This window comes from Buceros rhinoceros, unplaced genomic scaffold, assembly GCF_000710305.1.
Source record: "Buceros rhinoceros silvestris isolate BGI_N320 unplaced genomic scaffold, ASM71030v1 scaffold19134, whole genome shotgun sequence".
NCBI classification, from domain to species: Eukaryota; Metazoa; Chordata; class Aves; order Bucerotiformes; family Bucerotidae; genus Buceros; species Buceros rhinoceros.
This window is the reverse complement of record NW_010410248.1, coordinates 4,352-22,394: the sequence shown is the minus strand read 5'-3', so window position 1 is coordinate 22,394 and position 18,043 is coordinate 4,352. Positions and strand designations below refer to the sequence as shown.

General features: G+C 48.7%; 1 protein-coding gene across 1 annotated transcript; it reads left to right on the top strand.

Annotated features, from left to right (window-relative positions):
* Nucleotides 1–837: 837 nt before the first annotated feature.
* LOC104492948 (inositol 1,4,5-trisphosphate receptor type 1-like) lies at nt 838–14,349 on the top strand (the record flags this gene model as incomplete). The annotated part of the gene is made up of 10 exons (XM_010135556.1): nt 838–942; nt 1,774–1,966; nt 2,940–3,062; nt 5,751–5,926; nt 7,185–7,349; nt 8,697–8,892; nt 10,110–10,211; nt 11,811–11,950; nt 13,256–13,421; nt 14,189–14,349. Coding segments are annotated over 10 exons (1,527 nt in total), but the record flags the coding sequence as incomplete, so codon positions are not given.
* Nucleotides 14,350–18,043: the final 3,694 nt, after the last annotated feature.

The window sequence follows — 18,043 nt, the reverse complement described above, 5'->3', positions numbered from 1 at the left end:
AGGTTCGTCGTATTGATACAACGGGGTGTTCAAAAGGTAAAAGACCAAGGCGGGGGGAAAAAAATCTATCTAGATCTACTAAATATATTGATGTGTCTCTACAGGTTCGTCGTATTGATACAACGGGGTGTTCGAAAGGTAAAAGACCAAGGCGGGGGGAAAAAATCTATCTAGATCTACTAAATATATCGATGTGTCTCTGTCACTCCATTAGAGCTTCCCTGTTCCTCTAGCTCCTGGAGCCAGTCAGGTTCGTCGTATTGATACAACGGGGTGTTCAAAAGGTAAAAGACCAAGGCGGGGGGAAAAAAATCTATCTAGATCTACTAAATATATTGATGTGTCTCTATCACTCCATTAGAGCTTCCCTGTTCCTCTAGCTCTGAGAAGAAAGACCATCACTGTGCTGTAAGATGAATTCAGAGCATCCAGAAGCTTTTTTGGAGTGGTGCTTTGTGCATCTGCTTTTCAAATGATGCAAATGTTCTCCTCCGTCCCTGCTGAAACACTTGTGTGATCAGCACACCTTGGAGTTAGGGTGGGTGTGGAAGGACAGACCGAATGCAAAGGTTGGGAAAGTCTCCCAAGTCAGGCAGAGGGGTGGGTAAAAGAGGAGTACAGCCCGGGTATTACAAAATACAGCTTTGAATCATTCTGGCTTGCTCCCGAAATAGAGCTGCAGGGTGTCTGGTTGGAATAGAACGAGCCTTCTGTCAACTTTGCCCTTTCTTAGCAGCTGACTGCGTACTATTTCTTTTTTTATGCCAAAAATCAGAAATTTAATATCATGGAGAGACATCTGGTGTCTCCCACTCCCTTTGCATTCCTTTATTTTAGTTGGCTCGTCACAACAAAGAGCTGCAGAACATGCTGAAGCCGGGAGGTCAGATAGAGGGAGACGAGGCTCTGGAGTTTTACGCCAAGCACACGGCACAGATTGAGGTACGGGGAAAGCGGAGGCTGCCGGGAGGTGGTGGCGGGGGGGCGCTGATCTGCTGCCGAAAGAGCCGCGTGGAGGAGAAACGCTGGAGTTCATCACCGGTTACGTGATACGCGGTATTTTGATTGAGCTGACTACCTGTGTGCGGACTGTCAGCTCTGACATGAGAATCTAGGTGTGCTTATTTTCTGGTTTTATTTTTTGACAGCAGCTGGGGGGAGCTATTTTTGAGCTGTCATGTGTGGGCTTTAAGATGGAGCTGAGCGGAGCTCTCTTGGCAGGAGGAAGTGTAACTTCGCTTCTGTTCCATTTTGGCCGGTGCTGTTGCTGAATCCATGAAGTTAGTGATAGCTTGTGCCATTCTTTCTGTGTCGCAGTGATGGCGTGGCCCGGTGCACAGTCTGAGAGGCTTTCTAAAACACACACAAATACGGAGAGTTCCCAAAACTCTCTAATGAGCAATAGCAATACAGGAGTCCTCGTACTTGTCTGGGGAACGTGTGGCTAAAATTGGTTGCGATTCTTGAACTGGGTGTCCCGATGGCTCTGAAATCCGGTGCGGCTTTGGTGCAGGATTCACTGGGCCCCTTGGAAATCCCAGCTGAACCCAGGGTAAGACCACAACGTAGAAATTACCAGTCTGGGAGCTAAATGTAAGGCTGCTTTGAAAGGTGAATTAAAAGAAGCCTCTGTCAAGCTGCTGTTCTAAGGAAATGCCTCCAAGTTTCTACATGTAGCTGGTTTGAAAGGGAAGGGGGGGAATAAAAAGCAGACAAACCTAGAAATAAAAGCACTTAAAAACTAGGAAGAACTCTAACGTGGCTGCTGTTCAGATTGTCAGGTCAGACCGTACCATGGAGCAAATAGTCTTCCCCGTGCCCAGCATCTGCGAATTCCTCACGAAGGAGTCCAAGCTGCGGATATATTACACGACGGAGAGGGATGAGCAGGGCAGCAAGATCAATGACTTCTTCCTGAAATCAGAAGACCTCTTTAACGAGATGAACTGGCAAAAGAAGTTGCGAGGTAGGTGGTTGCTGCCGGTGTGGTTGTGTGGAGTGTTACCAGCAGTGCCAGGGTCGGCTTCTCGGGGTTTGAAACGTTGACTGGGTAGCAGATGGTTCCCCAGGGTGGCAGGAACCCTTGTAAAGGGTGGGAAAAGGCCCAGGGTCGGCTTCTCGGGGTTTGAAACGTTGACTGGGTAGCAGATGGTTCCCCAGTGTGGCAGCAACCTTGATAATGGTTGGAAAGAGCCCGCTCCTCTGCATGGTAGCAGCACACTAAGGAAGTCAAGCAGCAGCAATATGGACCAACTGGAGGGGATCCAGGGGCGAGCGGTAGGAAGGAGCACAGGTCGTCTTTTTTAAGATCCAACAGGAAGGAGCAAATTTGTGGAGGCTTAGCTTAAATGAGAAGGCGATTGGTGGCAGGGAGAGATGGAGAGCAGCTGAGGGAAGCAGTGGCCTGCTCTCCGTCCCTGCGCGGGATGCGCGACGCGGTTCCCTTGCTCTGCGAGGAGTGAGGCTGGGCGATGCAGCACGGGCTTAGGGCTCCTCCAGCAAGGGGAGGGGTTCACGAGCAGGTTGTCGTGCAGGTGAGCTGCTGGCAGCAGCGGAGCACAGAGCATGGGGCTGGATCTCGCCGTTGCTCATGCGTAGGCATTTTCTTCCTCCTAATCGTGTCACTTCAAGTGTTTTGTTGGGGAAACCTGAAGTCCTTGACTTCTGCATTTCTGAACTCATTTTCATGCTGCCGCTAAATCATGTTTGAAAGTACTTTCCTTTTTAGGATGAGTCCTTTGCCCTAAAGCACCATCTAGGAAACTGGAAGTAAGAGAGTGATCCGATAAACTTCAGAATGAGCCACGGACGTTACTGCTGTCCATGCCATGCTTTTGGGTGAACTGAAGATAAACTGAGTTTGGGGGAGACTAATTTTGTATCTAGAACTCTTATTTTTCAAATGTTCTATTAAAAAGAGTTATTTTTGTCTTTTGCAGCTCAACCTTTCCTGTACTGGTGTGCTCGCAACATGTCCTTCTGGAGCAGTATTTCCTTTAACCTGGCTGTCCTTATGAACCTGCTCGTGGCATTTTTCTACCCGTTCAAAGGAATTCGAGGAGGTACCGATACTTAACATACTAAAATACGTGAACAAATGAAGTATGATGAGCCAAATTCTATCCCCCACTTGCGTCTCTGCATCCCTGTTTACTTCAGGGGGCTGGAAGAACACAAATTGACTGACTGGGTTTTTAATTGCTTTCGTTTAAATTGTGCTGTTCTGACTCTTTCTTGAGGCATTTGTAAGGAAAATGCGGAGCAATGCATTTTCCAAAGGGAAAAAATTACCAAAGACAGACATCCACCTTTAATTACTTGACTGTTCTACTTTGGTTTAAAGTTCTGTAATTAAGTATTGAACTAAAAATATGAGAATCTTAATTTGATGATTTCCTTGAGCTTGCATTTTATTTTCCCCTAAAACTGGTGGTTACAGAGTGCTCCAGGAGGCCTCTGGGTGCTGGGGTCGGTGAGTGAAATTACCCTGCGAGGGCGGGTGAGGTGGGTGGGGGCAAAGTGACCTGCCTTGTGTCGTTAGAAACTGACGGAGGAAGTGGGGAAAAAAGCTCATCTCCCATCTTGCTCCTGTCTGTCCGTGCAGTCCCTTTCGCCTGTGAGCACTCAGAGCAGATGTTGCCCTGGGGAGCGAGGAGGAACGTGCCAGCGCTGTCTCCTGGCTCGGGAGCAGCCTGCCGCTCTGGGGTTCCTTGCCATCAGCTGGGCTTGGTATTGCTGGTGCTGTGGGGGTTAACGTGTGCCGTTCTTGGGCATTGCACAGGTCTCATGGAATCACTGAATCGCTTTGGCTGGAGGAGAGCTTTAAGCTCCTAGAGTCCTCCCGTTCCCCAGCACTGCCAGGTCCCCACTGACCCCTGTCCCTCAGCAGCACCTCCACGCGCCCTACCCTGTGTGTTTGAAATACTTTATCAGGCAGCATTTTGATAAAATCTCTTCTTCTACTAGTTACAGTCAAAAAACCCCCTAAATAAATACATGTGTATTTTATATTTAGCTTAAGAAAAAAAGCACTCTTCAAAACCCAAAACTCTTCTTCTTTGGGGGAAGTTCAGTATCTTGAATTGCTCAGACACCGTGACCTGAGCAGCTGATTAGCATCTGACTGTAGCAGGAGCTCTAAAACTCCTGACTTGAGGAGCAGAAACCAGACTGGATGGTGAGAACTGCAGAGACCAGGAGAGCTTCCTCCCGGTCACACGTTCCTCCTGCCCGCGGTCGTGCCACCGACTCCACGTGCTGGCGGCAAGGCTGTGACGCTGGCTTGGGAGCAGAGAGCTGATGTCACGGGACTGCCGGTTTGAGCTTTGTTTGCCAGGGGCAAAGGCTGTTCCCAGTCTGCTCCCAGTCTCCAGGAAGGAGAGGCGAGCCTGTGCCCCGAGCCCTGCTCTTTCCAGCCAGCCCTCGCCTGACGCGGGTCCCACTGAGGGCTCCTCGTGTCGTGCTGTTGAGCTCCTCACCCTGACAAGCATCCTGTGGTGTCAGGCCTTTCTGAGGGGGGTGTTACAGGCGGCAGTTGAGGACTTCGTTGGCTCTGGGTGTTTTTCAGGCCTGCTGGGAACTGCTGAAACTTGTGAAAGCAAATGCCTTTGTGTGCCCCGGCTGGCTCGGTAGTAGCTGGGATGGTCAGACACCTATGCAGGTGCAGGCAGGATTCTCCAGGACGTGCCTCTCATGGCAATTCCCAAGTCATTCCTAACGGAGCTTCTGCTTTCCTCGCCCCTCTCTGTGCTGTTCGTCATTCCCACTTGGGTGGCTCTGTTGGAGCTCTGCACCTTGTGGTGTTTGACAGCTCGAGTGGCAGCGGCAGCGTAGCTCTGGGATCCCGAACTCCCTTCAGACAGCGGAAACATCTGCTCAACTTTACCTTTATTAAGTTTTAATTTCCATCTACCCTCTGCTGTCTTTATTAATCTGCAGTGATTTGGAACAAAATTAAATGGCTGCTCGTGGTAGTCAGATGAGAGTAATATTTCCTAAGCTGCCTGAGTTTGGGTGGAGGGAGGAAAAAGCCCTCAGTGAGTATCTTGCCAATAAGACAGCAGTCCTCGGAGTCCGTCCGTGCAGAAGGGCTGCGGAGTGCTGCAAAACTTGGGGGGATCTTGCCGCCTTGTCTGTTAAGGAACCAGCTGCTTGAATACAAACTTTTTTTATGTCAGTTTTAAGGTGGGATGTCTTTTCTAGTCTGCATAAACCCAGGGTAAATGGTTTTTTCGGCTGAGTATTTTTTATGGCTCTTTCAGACAAGTGTATTTTTAGCAACATGGGCTTGATGTTATGTAACCAGGCAGTCTCATGGGACAGTCTAAACAGAACCAGAAATAGCGAGAGATGACAAAAACTGGTACAAGGCTTTTGACCAAAAGCAGAATAGGAGACTCTGCTGTGAATCTGGACCTGGAGGAGTGTCTGTCTTCACCTACACCCAGTCGGTGCCTCTGCAGAACGCGTTAGCCTCTGCTTTTCAGTGTTCAGTAACGAACGCGAAAACGAAAAATCCTCTAATACTGCTGCGTATCATTTACATAACGCTTTAGTAATGAGTTTGTAATTAAAATCTGCTCAAGGCATCGGGCTCAGATGTTCCATTTACTGCTTTGAAACCAGCGGTGTCTGAACATGAGGCGTAGTGATGCTCCACCAAAGCTGAGATGAGATGGGGTTTCTTTGGGGTGGGATTTGCCTGGCTATCCAAGTACTGAAGTAGGTTGGTTTGTTCCTCTCCACCCTAGGAACACTGGAGCCCCACTTGTCAGGCTTGCTGTGGACAGCTATGCTGATATCTCTGGCCATCGTCATCGCTCTTCCTAAGCCCCACGGCATCCGAGCCTTAATCGCCTCCACAATATTACGGCTAATATTTTCAGTTGGTTTACAACCTACTTTATTTCTTCTGGGTGCATTCAACGTAAGTATCGAGTGGGCTTTTTTGAAGTTCTCTTGCATCTTATGTAAGGGTTTCTTACCTGCTCGTGAAGATGTCAGGCAAAAATAGCCTGGTACGTTGTGGTGGAGCTGGTGGGAGGAGTAATTCCCCCTTTGGACTGTTTCTAGCCGACGTGCTTTGCTGTTGTTCGTGTAATCCAGTTCCCCAGGCTGGAGACCTCTGAGGTGTCGCTCAGTTTTGCCACAGTCTTGAAACAGCTCCCACCCCAGAACTGTAAAGAAGTCTCTGTGACCCCGAAGTACACGGTTATTTGCTCAACCCTGTTTCCCAGGCAGTGCCTGAGCTCCCGCGTTCTGGGGGTTGTGTAAGCCTCACTACCGAGCGCGTTCCCCAGCTGGCTGGCTGCAGTCTGCCTGCCAGCCAAATGCTGACGCCAAGCAGTTCTGCTGCAGCAGCGTGCGAGCCGAGCCGCCAGCGAGCCTCATTAGCGCTCAACCCCGGATACTCGCGGTCTCCTGTGGCCGGCGAGCCAGAAGGGTTCTCTCTGGCTGAGTCAGCAGAGAGAGATGCGTCTTCTCAAAGGCTTTCTTACGAGGTGCCCAGCTTGAAGTGCTTCATGGAAAAGCACGCCTTGCCTTCGAAAGACGTCACTGAGTGCCGTGTGCTGCGGGGCCAGGGTGGCACTGTGAGGGGGCGGTGGTAGTTATTGCTAATTGGAGCATTTAGCAGGTTCCAGGTAAGTCAAAGGCAGTTTTCCTCCTGGGGCCGATGGCTGGTGCTGTGCAGGATGGTTCTGGGTGTGCAGTTCTGAGGGAATCTGGGGCACTGGCTTCCCAGCAAGTAACGGGGCGGGGAGGAGGTGGGGGTGGTGTTTGGGAGGTGTAAGGGTTGCTGCAGGCTGGAGAGGCCCGCAGAAAGCACAGGGGCTTTTGGTGGTGGTCGGGTTTTTTTAGGAAGGTTTACCTCTCACACCAGGAGTGTTTCTACTTCCTCCTTTACATCTTAGTCTTGATGGCTGATGCCCTTTGGCACCGAGCTGGAGACAGGGGCCTGCGTGCACCTTTTATTGGGGATGCACAGTTTTGGTTGCGGCTTGCTCTCGGCTGTGCAGAAAACGCAACAGGAAGGTTTCGGCTGATGTGTGAAACACTGTCGTCTAACAGACAGTTCAGCCTGGTTGTTGATGCCATCATGGAGACGCGTTACCTCCAGCTTCGAAAAATGGCCTTTCTTCCCTGAAAGCCACGTGGTAACTAAATTATCGTTAATCTTTCCATAGGTTTGTAATAAAATCATTTTCCTGATGAGTTTTGTGGGTAACTGCGGAACCTTCACTAGAGGATACAAGGCGATGATCATGGACGTAGAGTTTCTTTATCACCTGCTGTACCTTCTCATTTGCGCTCTGGGTCTCTTCGTACATGAGTTCTTTTACAGCCTGTTGGTAGGTACTCACTCTGCCCTCGGGACGTTCTTCGGTCTATCTGTGTGTGTGTGTGAAGTCTGGTTGTACCTGGGTGTGTCGCACACCGCTTGCTTTCTGCACAGCTGCTGGCCAGCTGTGGTACAGGCACTCAGAACCTCTCACTGGAGAGTTTGCTCCAGAGGAGTTACGGTGGAGGCTGCAGGTCTCCTGCCACATCGCTGCTTCCCGTGTGTGGGGACAAGCAGAGAGGTTTTTGTTCTCCTCGAGGATATTACACACCAAGTGTTTAGGGTTAAATTTAGTTAAAATTATTCATTACAAAGCATATGCAGTTGCAGTGAAGGTGTTCAGCTTTTCCCTGTGTATGGTAGTCCTCTTCTCAGACCTCCAAAGTGTGGAGGTTTTCTAGGTTAGATGTGACCCTGCTCTGACATCCAAGACAATAAAACAATTTAAAATGGTGTGACTCTAGTGTCAATACCCGGTGAAGGCTTAAGCCTTCTGAAGGTCACATAAGCTCTTACATGGGGTAAAAAAATGATGGGAAAACCTGGCCATGGCAATGTTAGCTGCCCAGCAGGCACTGTGGAGTTACTGTGCGATGAGGTAGAGGTGCACAGTCGTCAGCATGGTCTGCTCGGTTATTGCCAATAACCAGCACGCGGTGTCCATGCTTTTTGAGCAGCTGGTTAACTCTGGAGCATCTCCTTGGCTGTAGCTGAGCTCCTGACCTTGCTTGGCTGACGTGGGTGCCTGGCGTCCGTGTTTGTTCTGTTTGGGGTGGAATTCATCTTGCACAGCGCAGTACTGCTAAGAAAGGTACTGAAAGTGTATCTGGTGTTGGTGGGGAAAATGTGTCACTTTTAAAGCAAACCTTAAATCCCATTGAGAACGTGCTATTTGTGTCCCTTTGTTTGATGCTCGGTACCTGAATTGGTTTGTTCCTGTACTCGTGTAGGTCCAGTTTAACCAATAGCTGTCCTCGGACTGTCAACCAGCATAGCCAGCAACCTGCCTGGGCTGTGCTGGGGAGCTGCCACAGACCCAGGGGAGGGCAAAATGAAGGAAACAGCTGTGAAGAAATTTAAACAAAGAATTTGGGCAAAAAATATCACTTGTGACTTACACCTTATACACTCGCTTACTAAGACGTACTTGAAATAGCTAACTGCATTTTGAAATGAGCTACTTTGAGATTGCTGATGTGCTAAGTGTCAGATAACTGTAAAACAGGTTAAAAACTGGCTCTGTACAGGATCAGCATGGTTGACTTGCTGCCCTGCGTTGTGCCAGCATGGGGCGTGCCACCAGTGGTCCTGGCAGTGCATGTCATCACCAGCCTTTGCTTTCATTCGTTGTCCCCAGCTCTTCGACCTGGTGTACCGAGAAGAGACCTTGCTGAATGTCATCAAGAGCGTCACTCGCAATGGGCGTTCCATCATCCTGACTGCTGTTCTCGCCCTCATCTTGGTCTACCTGTTCTCCATAGTGGGCTACCTCTTCTTCAAAGATGACTTTATCCTGGAAGTAGACAAGCTCCCCAACGAAACCTTACTGCCAGGTTCGTACTGGCGACTCACTTTGTCCTTCTGCAAGACGTACCGCTTGCCTCACCAGTTTGGCAGTTCCTTTTTTACAAGGGATGCTGCTTAAGTAGAAAACAAAATGCAAAACCAATCAAACTGATGGGGGTGAATGGACACCTCAGTATTTTCACAAAACGCTGCAATCTGCAGCGGCATGAAGAGGGATGGGGAGGAGGAACCCCTGGAGATAGCACTTGGGCTCTTCTGCACACAGTGGAGATTTCTCCCCTCACTGTTTGCTAAAACAGTTGAGATTATCTAATTCAGCTACACCTACTCCCTCCCCCGATGTAATTCCGAGCAGACTTTAGGTAGGCCTTCGTGGAGAAGGCTCTGTGCTGGGAGAATTCGATTCTGCCTCGGTGTGCCAGGTCTTGAGTGCTTATATTGGCTTTTGATGGTGGTGATGAGATTCAGCATAACAAAAAGTAATATTTTATCTGAAATAACAGACTGATTATAAATGAAGAGCATCAGAGGGCATCAAAGAGCTGCTCCTGTCAGTAGAGGTTTTGCTAATTCTGGTTTGCTCTTAGTTTTATAGGCTGTGCAAACCTCGCTGGAATACTTGCTAGAGATTAAACTCTGTAGCAGACTTCTCCGTGCTGACCTTAGGCTGCTTATTTTAAGTTAAAAACCGGAGGTTTTTCCACCCTGCAGCATCAAGCTACTGACTTAGTGGGTGCGAAGCACAGAAGTGACATTTGTTAGAGGAGAGGTTTGGGGTTTGTCTTGTTCTGTCTTTGTTTTTTTCTCTGACACTTGAGCTATTCAGACAAGTAGTAGTTGACATTCCCACTATTTTTTTCTAATTTTACTGCCAACCCTGCGAGAGATCCAAGCCCCACTGACCCCCTGGTATTCCGCGTTTCCATGCGGCTCTGTCAGAATTCACAGCGCTAGAACACGGGAACTTTGGAGCAATTTCCTACTCTCTCAACTCTGGAGCTGATGCAAAATAAATACACAGCTTTGGTCTTTAACTCATGGAACTAAGAAGAACTTTTTGTTTGAATTTAAAATAATTGGATGTGTAAATCAAAGCGCTGTGCCCTTCCAAACTCCGGGATGACACACCGTTGTAAATCTGCCTGGTGGTTGCACGCTGAATATGAGGAGGTACCTTCATATCTGAGACGTCATCTTGCAAAATGTTCAACTCTCCATTTGATTCATCCCCTTCTGGTTTTAGATCGCACAGAGCCTGGGGAGACCATGACGGGAGAGTTTCTCTATTCAGACGTATGCAAAGCAGGCAGCAGCGAAAACTGCTCCTCCGTCGTCCCTTCCGACCGTAAGTACCTGCTGTTGGATTTGTAACTCACACCCAGAGCTTTCACACTTTCGCTAGTTAAGCACCTTAAAAACAAATTTCTTAAAAAATAATAGATTTGGGAGCAAAGCTCTCATGAGACTTTCTAACTTGGAAAAGGATTTTAGGCCAAGAGCATAAATAAAGTTTGTTACACGAAGTGATTAAGCCAGAGAGACTTAGAACTAAACGGTACTTTGATAGAACAGTGCTCTTTCATCTCACCCGTTTGGGAGGCAAGCGATGCAGCTACCTCTTTGCAAAGTTCGTTATTTTAAAAATGAGGCTCTTCATTGAGATCTCGGAGGATAATAAATACCCTAAGAAACACAGAGCAGAACATCATCCGTTGTCAGCGTTACTGTAGTGAACGGAGGAAGCTGGTTTTGATACCCTGGCAGGAAGTGCTCAATGGATTAAGTAGGCAGGACAGGTTTGGGAGGCTTTGAGATGAAAAAAGGACATGTGAGATGTCACGTGTAGCATAATCACCAGCCTCAGGTCGGGTGTTGGAATATGTCAGCTTTATTTTCTAGAAAACATAGGTTCCTCCTCGGAGGTTGATGGTGCTGGCTGCGAGAGGCAGACAGAACAACACTGGTTCTCTTAGAAGCGGAGCTCTTACAGGTCAATAGTGGCCACTCGCCTCTCGCAAGAGGCCGTGGCTCGATCTTGCTCAGGTGTCCTCTTGGATAAACTAGCCCTCAGCACTGGTACAAGAATAGCTGCTTTGTGCAGCTCCAGGAGGAGCGAGCTGCTGTCTGTACGCTCGGGCTGCAGGAAGGAAAACCCCCAAGAGGTTTTTATTTCGCAAATAATGAACCTGCTGTCAGGGTCGTGGGTGGCCAGGGGTGTTAATGCTGCCCAAACCCTTGGCCACCTCGCTGCTGTCTTGGCTTTGGGCTATTTCTGGACTGCTCTGGGATTTGGGCCTTTCTAAGGCCGTCCGTGGGAAGGTGGGGCTCGCTCATGAGCGTTTTTATGATGAAATGGAAGTCATGAGACTTCTAATGGGTACAGGGAGAGCGTATGAAAGAGGGTAATTAATTCTAGCAGTTCTGCAGCTGAAACAGCCGAGTTGGAGGCTTAAGCCAAATGGAGGGGGTCAAAAAAAAGTGTTACTTTTTTAGTAAAATGCTGTTTCTCTGAGCAGTGATATTTTAGCCATTTGAAAAATACGAGTCGAAGTTGCCATTTTGAGAGCAGCCCAAAGGCTGTGCAATCTGTTAGGCACCAAGGGAGAGTGTAAGAGGCAACACTTTGTCCTCCGAGCTGTCAAAAAGCTATGATTCGGTATAAACAGGCAGCTGGTGAGCCGGGCGATGCATGCGAACAGAAACGGGGAGGGAGATTTGCCCAAGTCAAAGACATCAGCTCAAACACAAAAGAAAACTTTGCTGGTGTGGAGAGGAGGGCAGAGGCGGTGGCCGGCCCTTGACAAGGGCGAAGGTTTGGCAACGCTGCCTGGAAATCCGGCAGTTCTAGCGGAGGGGGCAGAGAGCAACACCAGCGAAGAATGGGGAGAATTATTTAAGTGATCTTCTGGCTTTTGAAACGTGTCTTTGCTTGCTGTGTTAATAGAACTGATTGCTGAAGAAATGGAGGAAGAGAACAAGGAGCATACGTGCGAGACGTTGCTGATGTGCATTGTTACCGTACTGAGTCACGGGCTCAGGAGTGGGGGTGGAGTAGGTGATGTGCTCAGAAAACCATCCAAAGAGGTAAATGATCCTTGCATGGGGGCGGGAGGTGATAGCCGTGTAGGGCTGGGGATCTAGTTCTGCTGGGGAAAACGTGTGTGCACTCCCTTGGAACAGACGTGGGACACATCGCGACAAGAAGGGGCCACGCTGTCTCTGTCGTGTAGTTAAATCTCTGTAGCATCAGATTAGACAGCAGCCAGTGCAGAACCAGGCTCTACCCATCCTTCCTTAGGGCTTTCTTTAGCTCGAGGGCTGTCCAGAATGGGGTCTAAAGGAACAGAACCGGGGTAGCCAACGGGCTGTGCTTTGGGAGGAGAGGATTGAAGAAATAAGTACAAGGTGATGAAAGAGTAACATGAGGCAGCCGAATGAAAATGGATCAGTAGGTGATGCCACGTGAGTTTCTGTGGGGAGCATCCCTAGGGTAAGGCACGATGTGTAAAGCGGGATGGATGAGAGGACAGGGACCAAGCTGGGACTGCGGGAAGGAAGGATGGATGTTGTTTGGAGCCATCATCAGAGAGCAAGGGCCAGTCAAAGTAACCCGAAGGTGCCCCTGTAGCTCCTGCTGTGCCCGTTTGAGTCTCAGGCCATCCTCCCTCTGTCATTCCCCAAAACCACCTCAGTGGCCACGGGAGCAGTCTTGGTCAGAGCGAACCCTTTTCTGTATTGTCTGCTATTTCAAAGCATTTCCTAGTATTTAGCCTTATTTTCCACTAAAATGGTTTAAAAGTGACACAGCCGGGCACCCAGCTGGCAGGATGATTCTGAAAATGGGGGTTAAGATTGGGGTGTTCAGGCCTGCAGTAAGTATGAAATGGGTCCTGGGAAGTCCACCTTAGTGTCCACATCGGTGGTGGTTGTGTCCACGTACTACAGGGCTGTTAGCGTAGGTGAAGTGCGTACTGTTACGTGGCAGTAAGAGGCAGTGCCGTCACCACCGGGACTGTGCTGCTGTAGAAGCAGATTAATGTAAGGACGTGATTTGGACAGGCTTGCTGGGTGGGGGTGAGAACAAATCTCAGTGTGTGAGGGAGAAGAGGACAGACCCGGACACGAGCAGGGAGAGCGGCTCTGTGGAGGTCGCACGCTGGTGGCTGACTAATTCAGCCTTTCTTTCAGTAGTCGTGTATTTTAGTTTCACTTAATGCTTTGAGTTGTAAGTTATCGCTGGAGAGCGTCAGAAACAGAGACTCCGAAGGGAGGGGTGGTTGTGGGGCGGCAGACTCTGTGGCTGAACTGAAAAAGTAACTGAAAAACCCACGGTAAGGGTTAGGTGTCCGTGTGCTTGGGTCGTTAATGATTAAAATACATATCTTGCAGGAACCTCTCTTTGCTGCTAGAGTGATCTACGATCTGTTATTCTTCTTCATGGTCATCATTATTGTCCTTAACCTGATCTTTGGTGTCATCATTGACACTTTTGCCGATTTAAGGAGTGAAAAACAGAAGAAAGAAGAAATTTTGAAAACAACTTGCTTTATTTGTGGTAAGTGTCGAAACAGGCTGAAGAGTAAGGTGTCGAAGTCAGAGGCAGCTGCAAACTCGCAGGGAGCAGGAGTCCTGAATCCCACCTTGCCTTCCTCGGCTGGACGATGTCCTCGGGTACCATGTGCGTAGCAGCCTGGCAGCAGGAGGCGGTGGGGAACGCACCCGCAGTGTATATACACCCTTCTTCCTCGCATCTTCAGTTCCTGTTTCTCCTGTGCTTCAGAGAATGGTTTCTTTTTGTCATGGGGGAGATTGCACCAAACAGTTGTTCTTCCCGAGGGTGCAGAGCGATGAGTGGCGCCTGTGAAGGCGTTTCCCACCAGGAGATGGGGCGTGCAGGTGCTGAGCCCCTGAGGCCAGTGTGGTGGAATGACACGGTCGTGCACAAGTTGTGAAACGCGCAGCCCGGCAGACGTAACCTTTGGAAGTCTGCAGCAAAATAAACATTGCTTTTGGTATCACTGTGCCTAAAAATAGGAGATGCGTTATGAAATCCAGCAAACGGATTGCACGGGGCAGCTGCCTGGTTTTAACCCCAAGTTTTCTGATATGTGTAAGAAGTGTGAGCCGTAGTCATGCCTCCTTTCCTTTCTCGCTGCTCTGGGGACATTTGTTGGTGAGTTTATCCCCATTGTTTGGTGTTCGCTTAATGACTGTGGCTGTCAAGAAGCGCAGCAGACTGCAGAAACCAGCTGTGTTCTCAGAGCTCACTTTCTTGGTACCGGTTTGTAAACACTGAGGGTTCTGTATGTGTCACTCCTGTAGGTTTGGAGAGAGATAAGTTCGATAACAAGACAGTCACGTTTGAAGAGCACATTAAGGAAGAGCACAACATGTGGCATTATTTGTGCTTCATTGTGTTGGTGAAAGTAAAAGATTCGACCGAGTATACAGGACCAGAAAGTTACGTGGCAGAAATGATCAAGGTGAGTTTGGCGTTTCGCTGCTTTTCTCTAGACCAGACCAATCTACTGGCACGTATGGTCAGTGCAGGACCCTGTGTTCATGCATTTTGTAGGCAAAAACTTGGAGTAAGACTTTTTCTGCAGTAATAGGCTTAATCCCATGCCTTTCCTTTTAGAAGCATCTTCTAAAGATAATATACTCAGGATGCCCTTGGCGAGCCAGCTCGGCGAAGGACCCGGCAGCACGTTGCAACGGGTGGGGCAGGCAGGGGCACCCGTGGGAGGCAACGTGTGCTGCGGCTCCGCGGTCCCACGGCGGTTTGCTGCAGCTCCTCAGCCCCCAAAACACACCCCTGGGTGTGCCGGGGCGCGGGCACAGGCGGGGAGCGCCCCTGGCTGTAAATCCTGCGGAGAGGGGCTGTGCTCTGCTGGAAACCCAGGTGTGAGGGAGAACGTTTTCAAGCTGGTGGGACTGGCTGAAGTGTAACAGACAGCTCGGTGTAAATATCTGACACTGACTTGCAGGATTTCTCATCATGTGATTTGAGCTTATTATTGTAAAAAACTGAAATTAATACCTGCTCAATTGCAAGGCTTTTTAATGAGAGAATTAAAAGCCAAGTGTTGCTGCCAAGCTGCAGGTTCAGAGCCCTGGAAATTAGATCCTAAACCCCAATTACTCATTTCTGTGTCTTCTGGCTGGTTAGCAAAGCTGTTTCTGCTCTGTAACGCTTCAATTAGTTATTTCCTTATTTGCCTTCAGACAAATAGCAAAATACTTCTCTTCTTCGTCTGTAGCTTGTAGGTACAACCGACCTTTAAGTGGGCAGTTTGTCGTGGCCCGGTCAGCACGTAAATCCCACCAAGATCTCTGGGGTCAAACGTGTTACTTTAGGGTCACTACAGCGTACGTCCTAGTCCTGGATTTCTGCCTCTGTAATGAGGGCTTAAAGAAATCTTGTGAGCAGTCACCTGACGGAGGATTAGCGCAGCAAGATAACGAAGTACGTCGCTGCTGCCTTCTAGCCTGCCTGATTATATTGCTCCCGTTCTTTTCCCACTGCAGCCAGCACGACTTTGGGGCGGGAGCACCGTGTTCTTTCATGCTTGTGAAAGATGATGGTGTGTTAAAACCAGTTTGGAAAAAACCTTTCGATTAACAAACAATTTATTAATGAATTATTTCAGATTAGCAGTTCAAATGAGACAAGAAGCAGAAACTACTCCCTGGATGTGTTTGCAGTAAACACACAAGCTGGAGGATTTTTCTCAGGATTCCCATTCATCGAAGTGTCAGCAATGACTAATTACGATGTGTTGAATGGGAAAAGGGATAAATTATGCACAGACCAAGTGTCTCATGCGGATGCAGTTTTATATAACTATATGCTCTAGGTAGTATGGCTTGTAGCTGGTGGGTTTTTGCATTTCATGAGGCAGTTTTAAATTGAGAGCTAACAGCAGGCTCCCTGCGATGCCGCTGGAAGCGTGGAGGAACTGTGCGAGCTGTGAAACAGGAAGTAAATTTGCTTTGCACATCAGTGGTCTGCCACGACCCGGCACTGGCGTGACCGGGGCGGCAGCTGCCCTGACACCACAGCTCTCAGCAGCGTTTTGAGGTTGACATATTTCTTAGGACTTATCTGGCAAAGCTTACTCTGAAAATCGGAAGCAATTTCTCTCCATCATCTATTAACATTAAAAACATTCCTTTCTGCCCTCAAAAATCCGAGTGTAAGACACGACGAATAAGTTTCTCTACCAGACCTGCTTTAGGTACTACTCTAAGAGTGAGAAATCCTTTTTTCTGCACGGAAGGTATCTAGGAGTAAGCTGGGGCCTGGCTCCTCTTTTACTGAAGCCTTCTCTCTTCCTCCCGTGATCTGGAAGGACGGGCCAAAGCAAAGCCTGCAACACGCCGGTGGCTCTGAGGATGGAGAGGCACCGCTCGGAGGTGATGGTTTATCTTGTGTCTGTACAGCGGGCGATGGGAACCTGGGGTTGCAGGTTCCAGATCCCCCTGGAAAGCCTCCTGATGTCCTGGGGAGGAGTAAGAGGGATGATCTCCCCATGTTTTCAGACTGAAGGTGGCACTCTAACATCTTCGATAGTGTCAAAGATGGGGCACGTCTTGTCCGGGGGCTGTTAGGTGGTACCATTGTTCAACTGCAATTTATACCCATTTTTAACAGTTAAGGGAGGAAACATAACGTGCTCCAAGTGGTAGTGTGATGAGAAAACACACCTCAGCCACGCCTCACCTTTGCGCTGACTCCCAACAGAATACCTTTAGAAAACTCTTGAATTTTGCTAATAGGAAAAGAAAAAATTTAAAATTGCTTCTGCCATTTAGAGTTGTGGGTTCTTCCAACAGCACAAAACATTAAAAAAAAAAAAAAAACAAAAAAGCCCTAGAAATGAATTTGGGGCATTAAAATTATATCTGCCTTAGGAGTTAAAGAAAAAATTTAAAAATTCTTCTTCCATTTTGAGTTTGGGGGTTTTCCAACAGCCCAAAAAATTAAAAAAAAAAAAAAAACAAAAAAGCCCTAGAAATGAATTTGGGGCATTAAAATTATATCTGCCTTAGGAGTTGCATCCAGTGCTGGGTGTACAGTGCTTTATAGATGGGTTAAGCACGGTGGTGTCAGAAGACTCGTGGAGCATTTCAGTTAGGCCGGTTGGAGACTGTTCAGAAGCTGGAAGAGTGATCTCAGATGCTGGTGTTTTGTTGTCTAAAAATACTGTGTGTAGGAAGGCAGTTTTGAGGCTACCCACCGCACTGGAGATGGCAGAGCTGGGTCTTGCCCATGGAACTCATCTCGTGGCCTGCAGGAATCTGACCCAGTAGCCTAGAAAATCAATGATTAACTACAATTAAGTGAATTTTCTAATTCTTCATGGGTAGAAGCTCATTGAGTGAAAATGCAGTGTGCAGGAAAGTCAGCAGTTAAAGCTGGAAAGAGTTTAAGGGCTAGAAGTATTTTGAACACCATAAGCCTGCTCAAAATACCAGCTAAAAACCCAGAGATCTGACAGAATAAAACCTTGTGGCTCTACTGGTAGTACTGATTTGGAACCATCAATCCCACCATGTTTTTCTGATGCAAGTACGGGTCTGCTGGTGCCTGTGGTCTCAGGTTGTTCCCGCTGGAGTTCCCCCGTCTCTCTGGAGCCGCTGTTATGTGGAAGCTGGGCTGCAATGGTCTGGTAGCCACGTGTCCAGGCTTTGGACAGGAGGCCTGCGGTTCACCGCGGCTTTTCCCCTGTGGACAGGGATAATGCTCATTTCAGCAGTGAGGTCAGAGTGTGCCTGCTGTGATGGGGGATGTAGAGCTTGGGACGTCTTAAGGATCTTTGCTGGGAACTGTGGGAGCAATGCAAGGGGAGCATGGGGCTGCTGTGCTGTTTGACGTAAAAGCTGAGCTCATGTACCCGCCCGACCTGCTGGGGTGACTCGCCCGCTGTCCCGAGGTGCCTACCAGTGCTGCCAAGGTCGATAACCTCGGGGATTTTAGGGGAGGCAAACAGAAGCTTGGCACGAAGCGGCTCACCTTCGCAACGTGTTCTTGAGCCACCCCCTGATATCTGTTTAATAGGACAGAGAGCGCTGTAGGGTGTGAGAAACCACCTAGTGGCTGTAGAGATGGTCTTTAATTCCTGGTGTTTCTGAAGCCCTCCTGGTGACCTGACTTCTGTCCGTCTGGCTGAACCG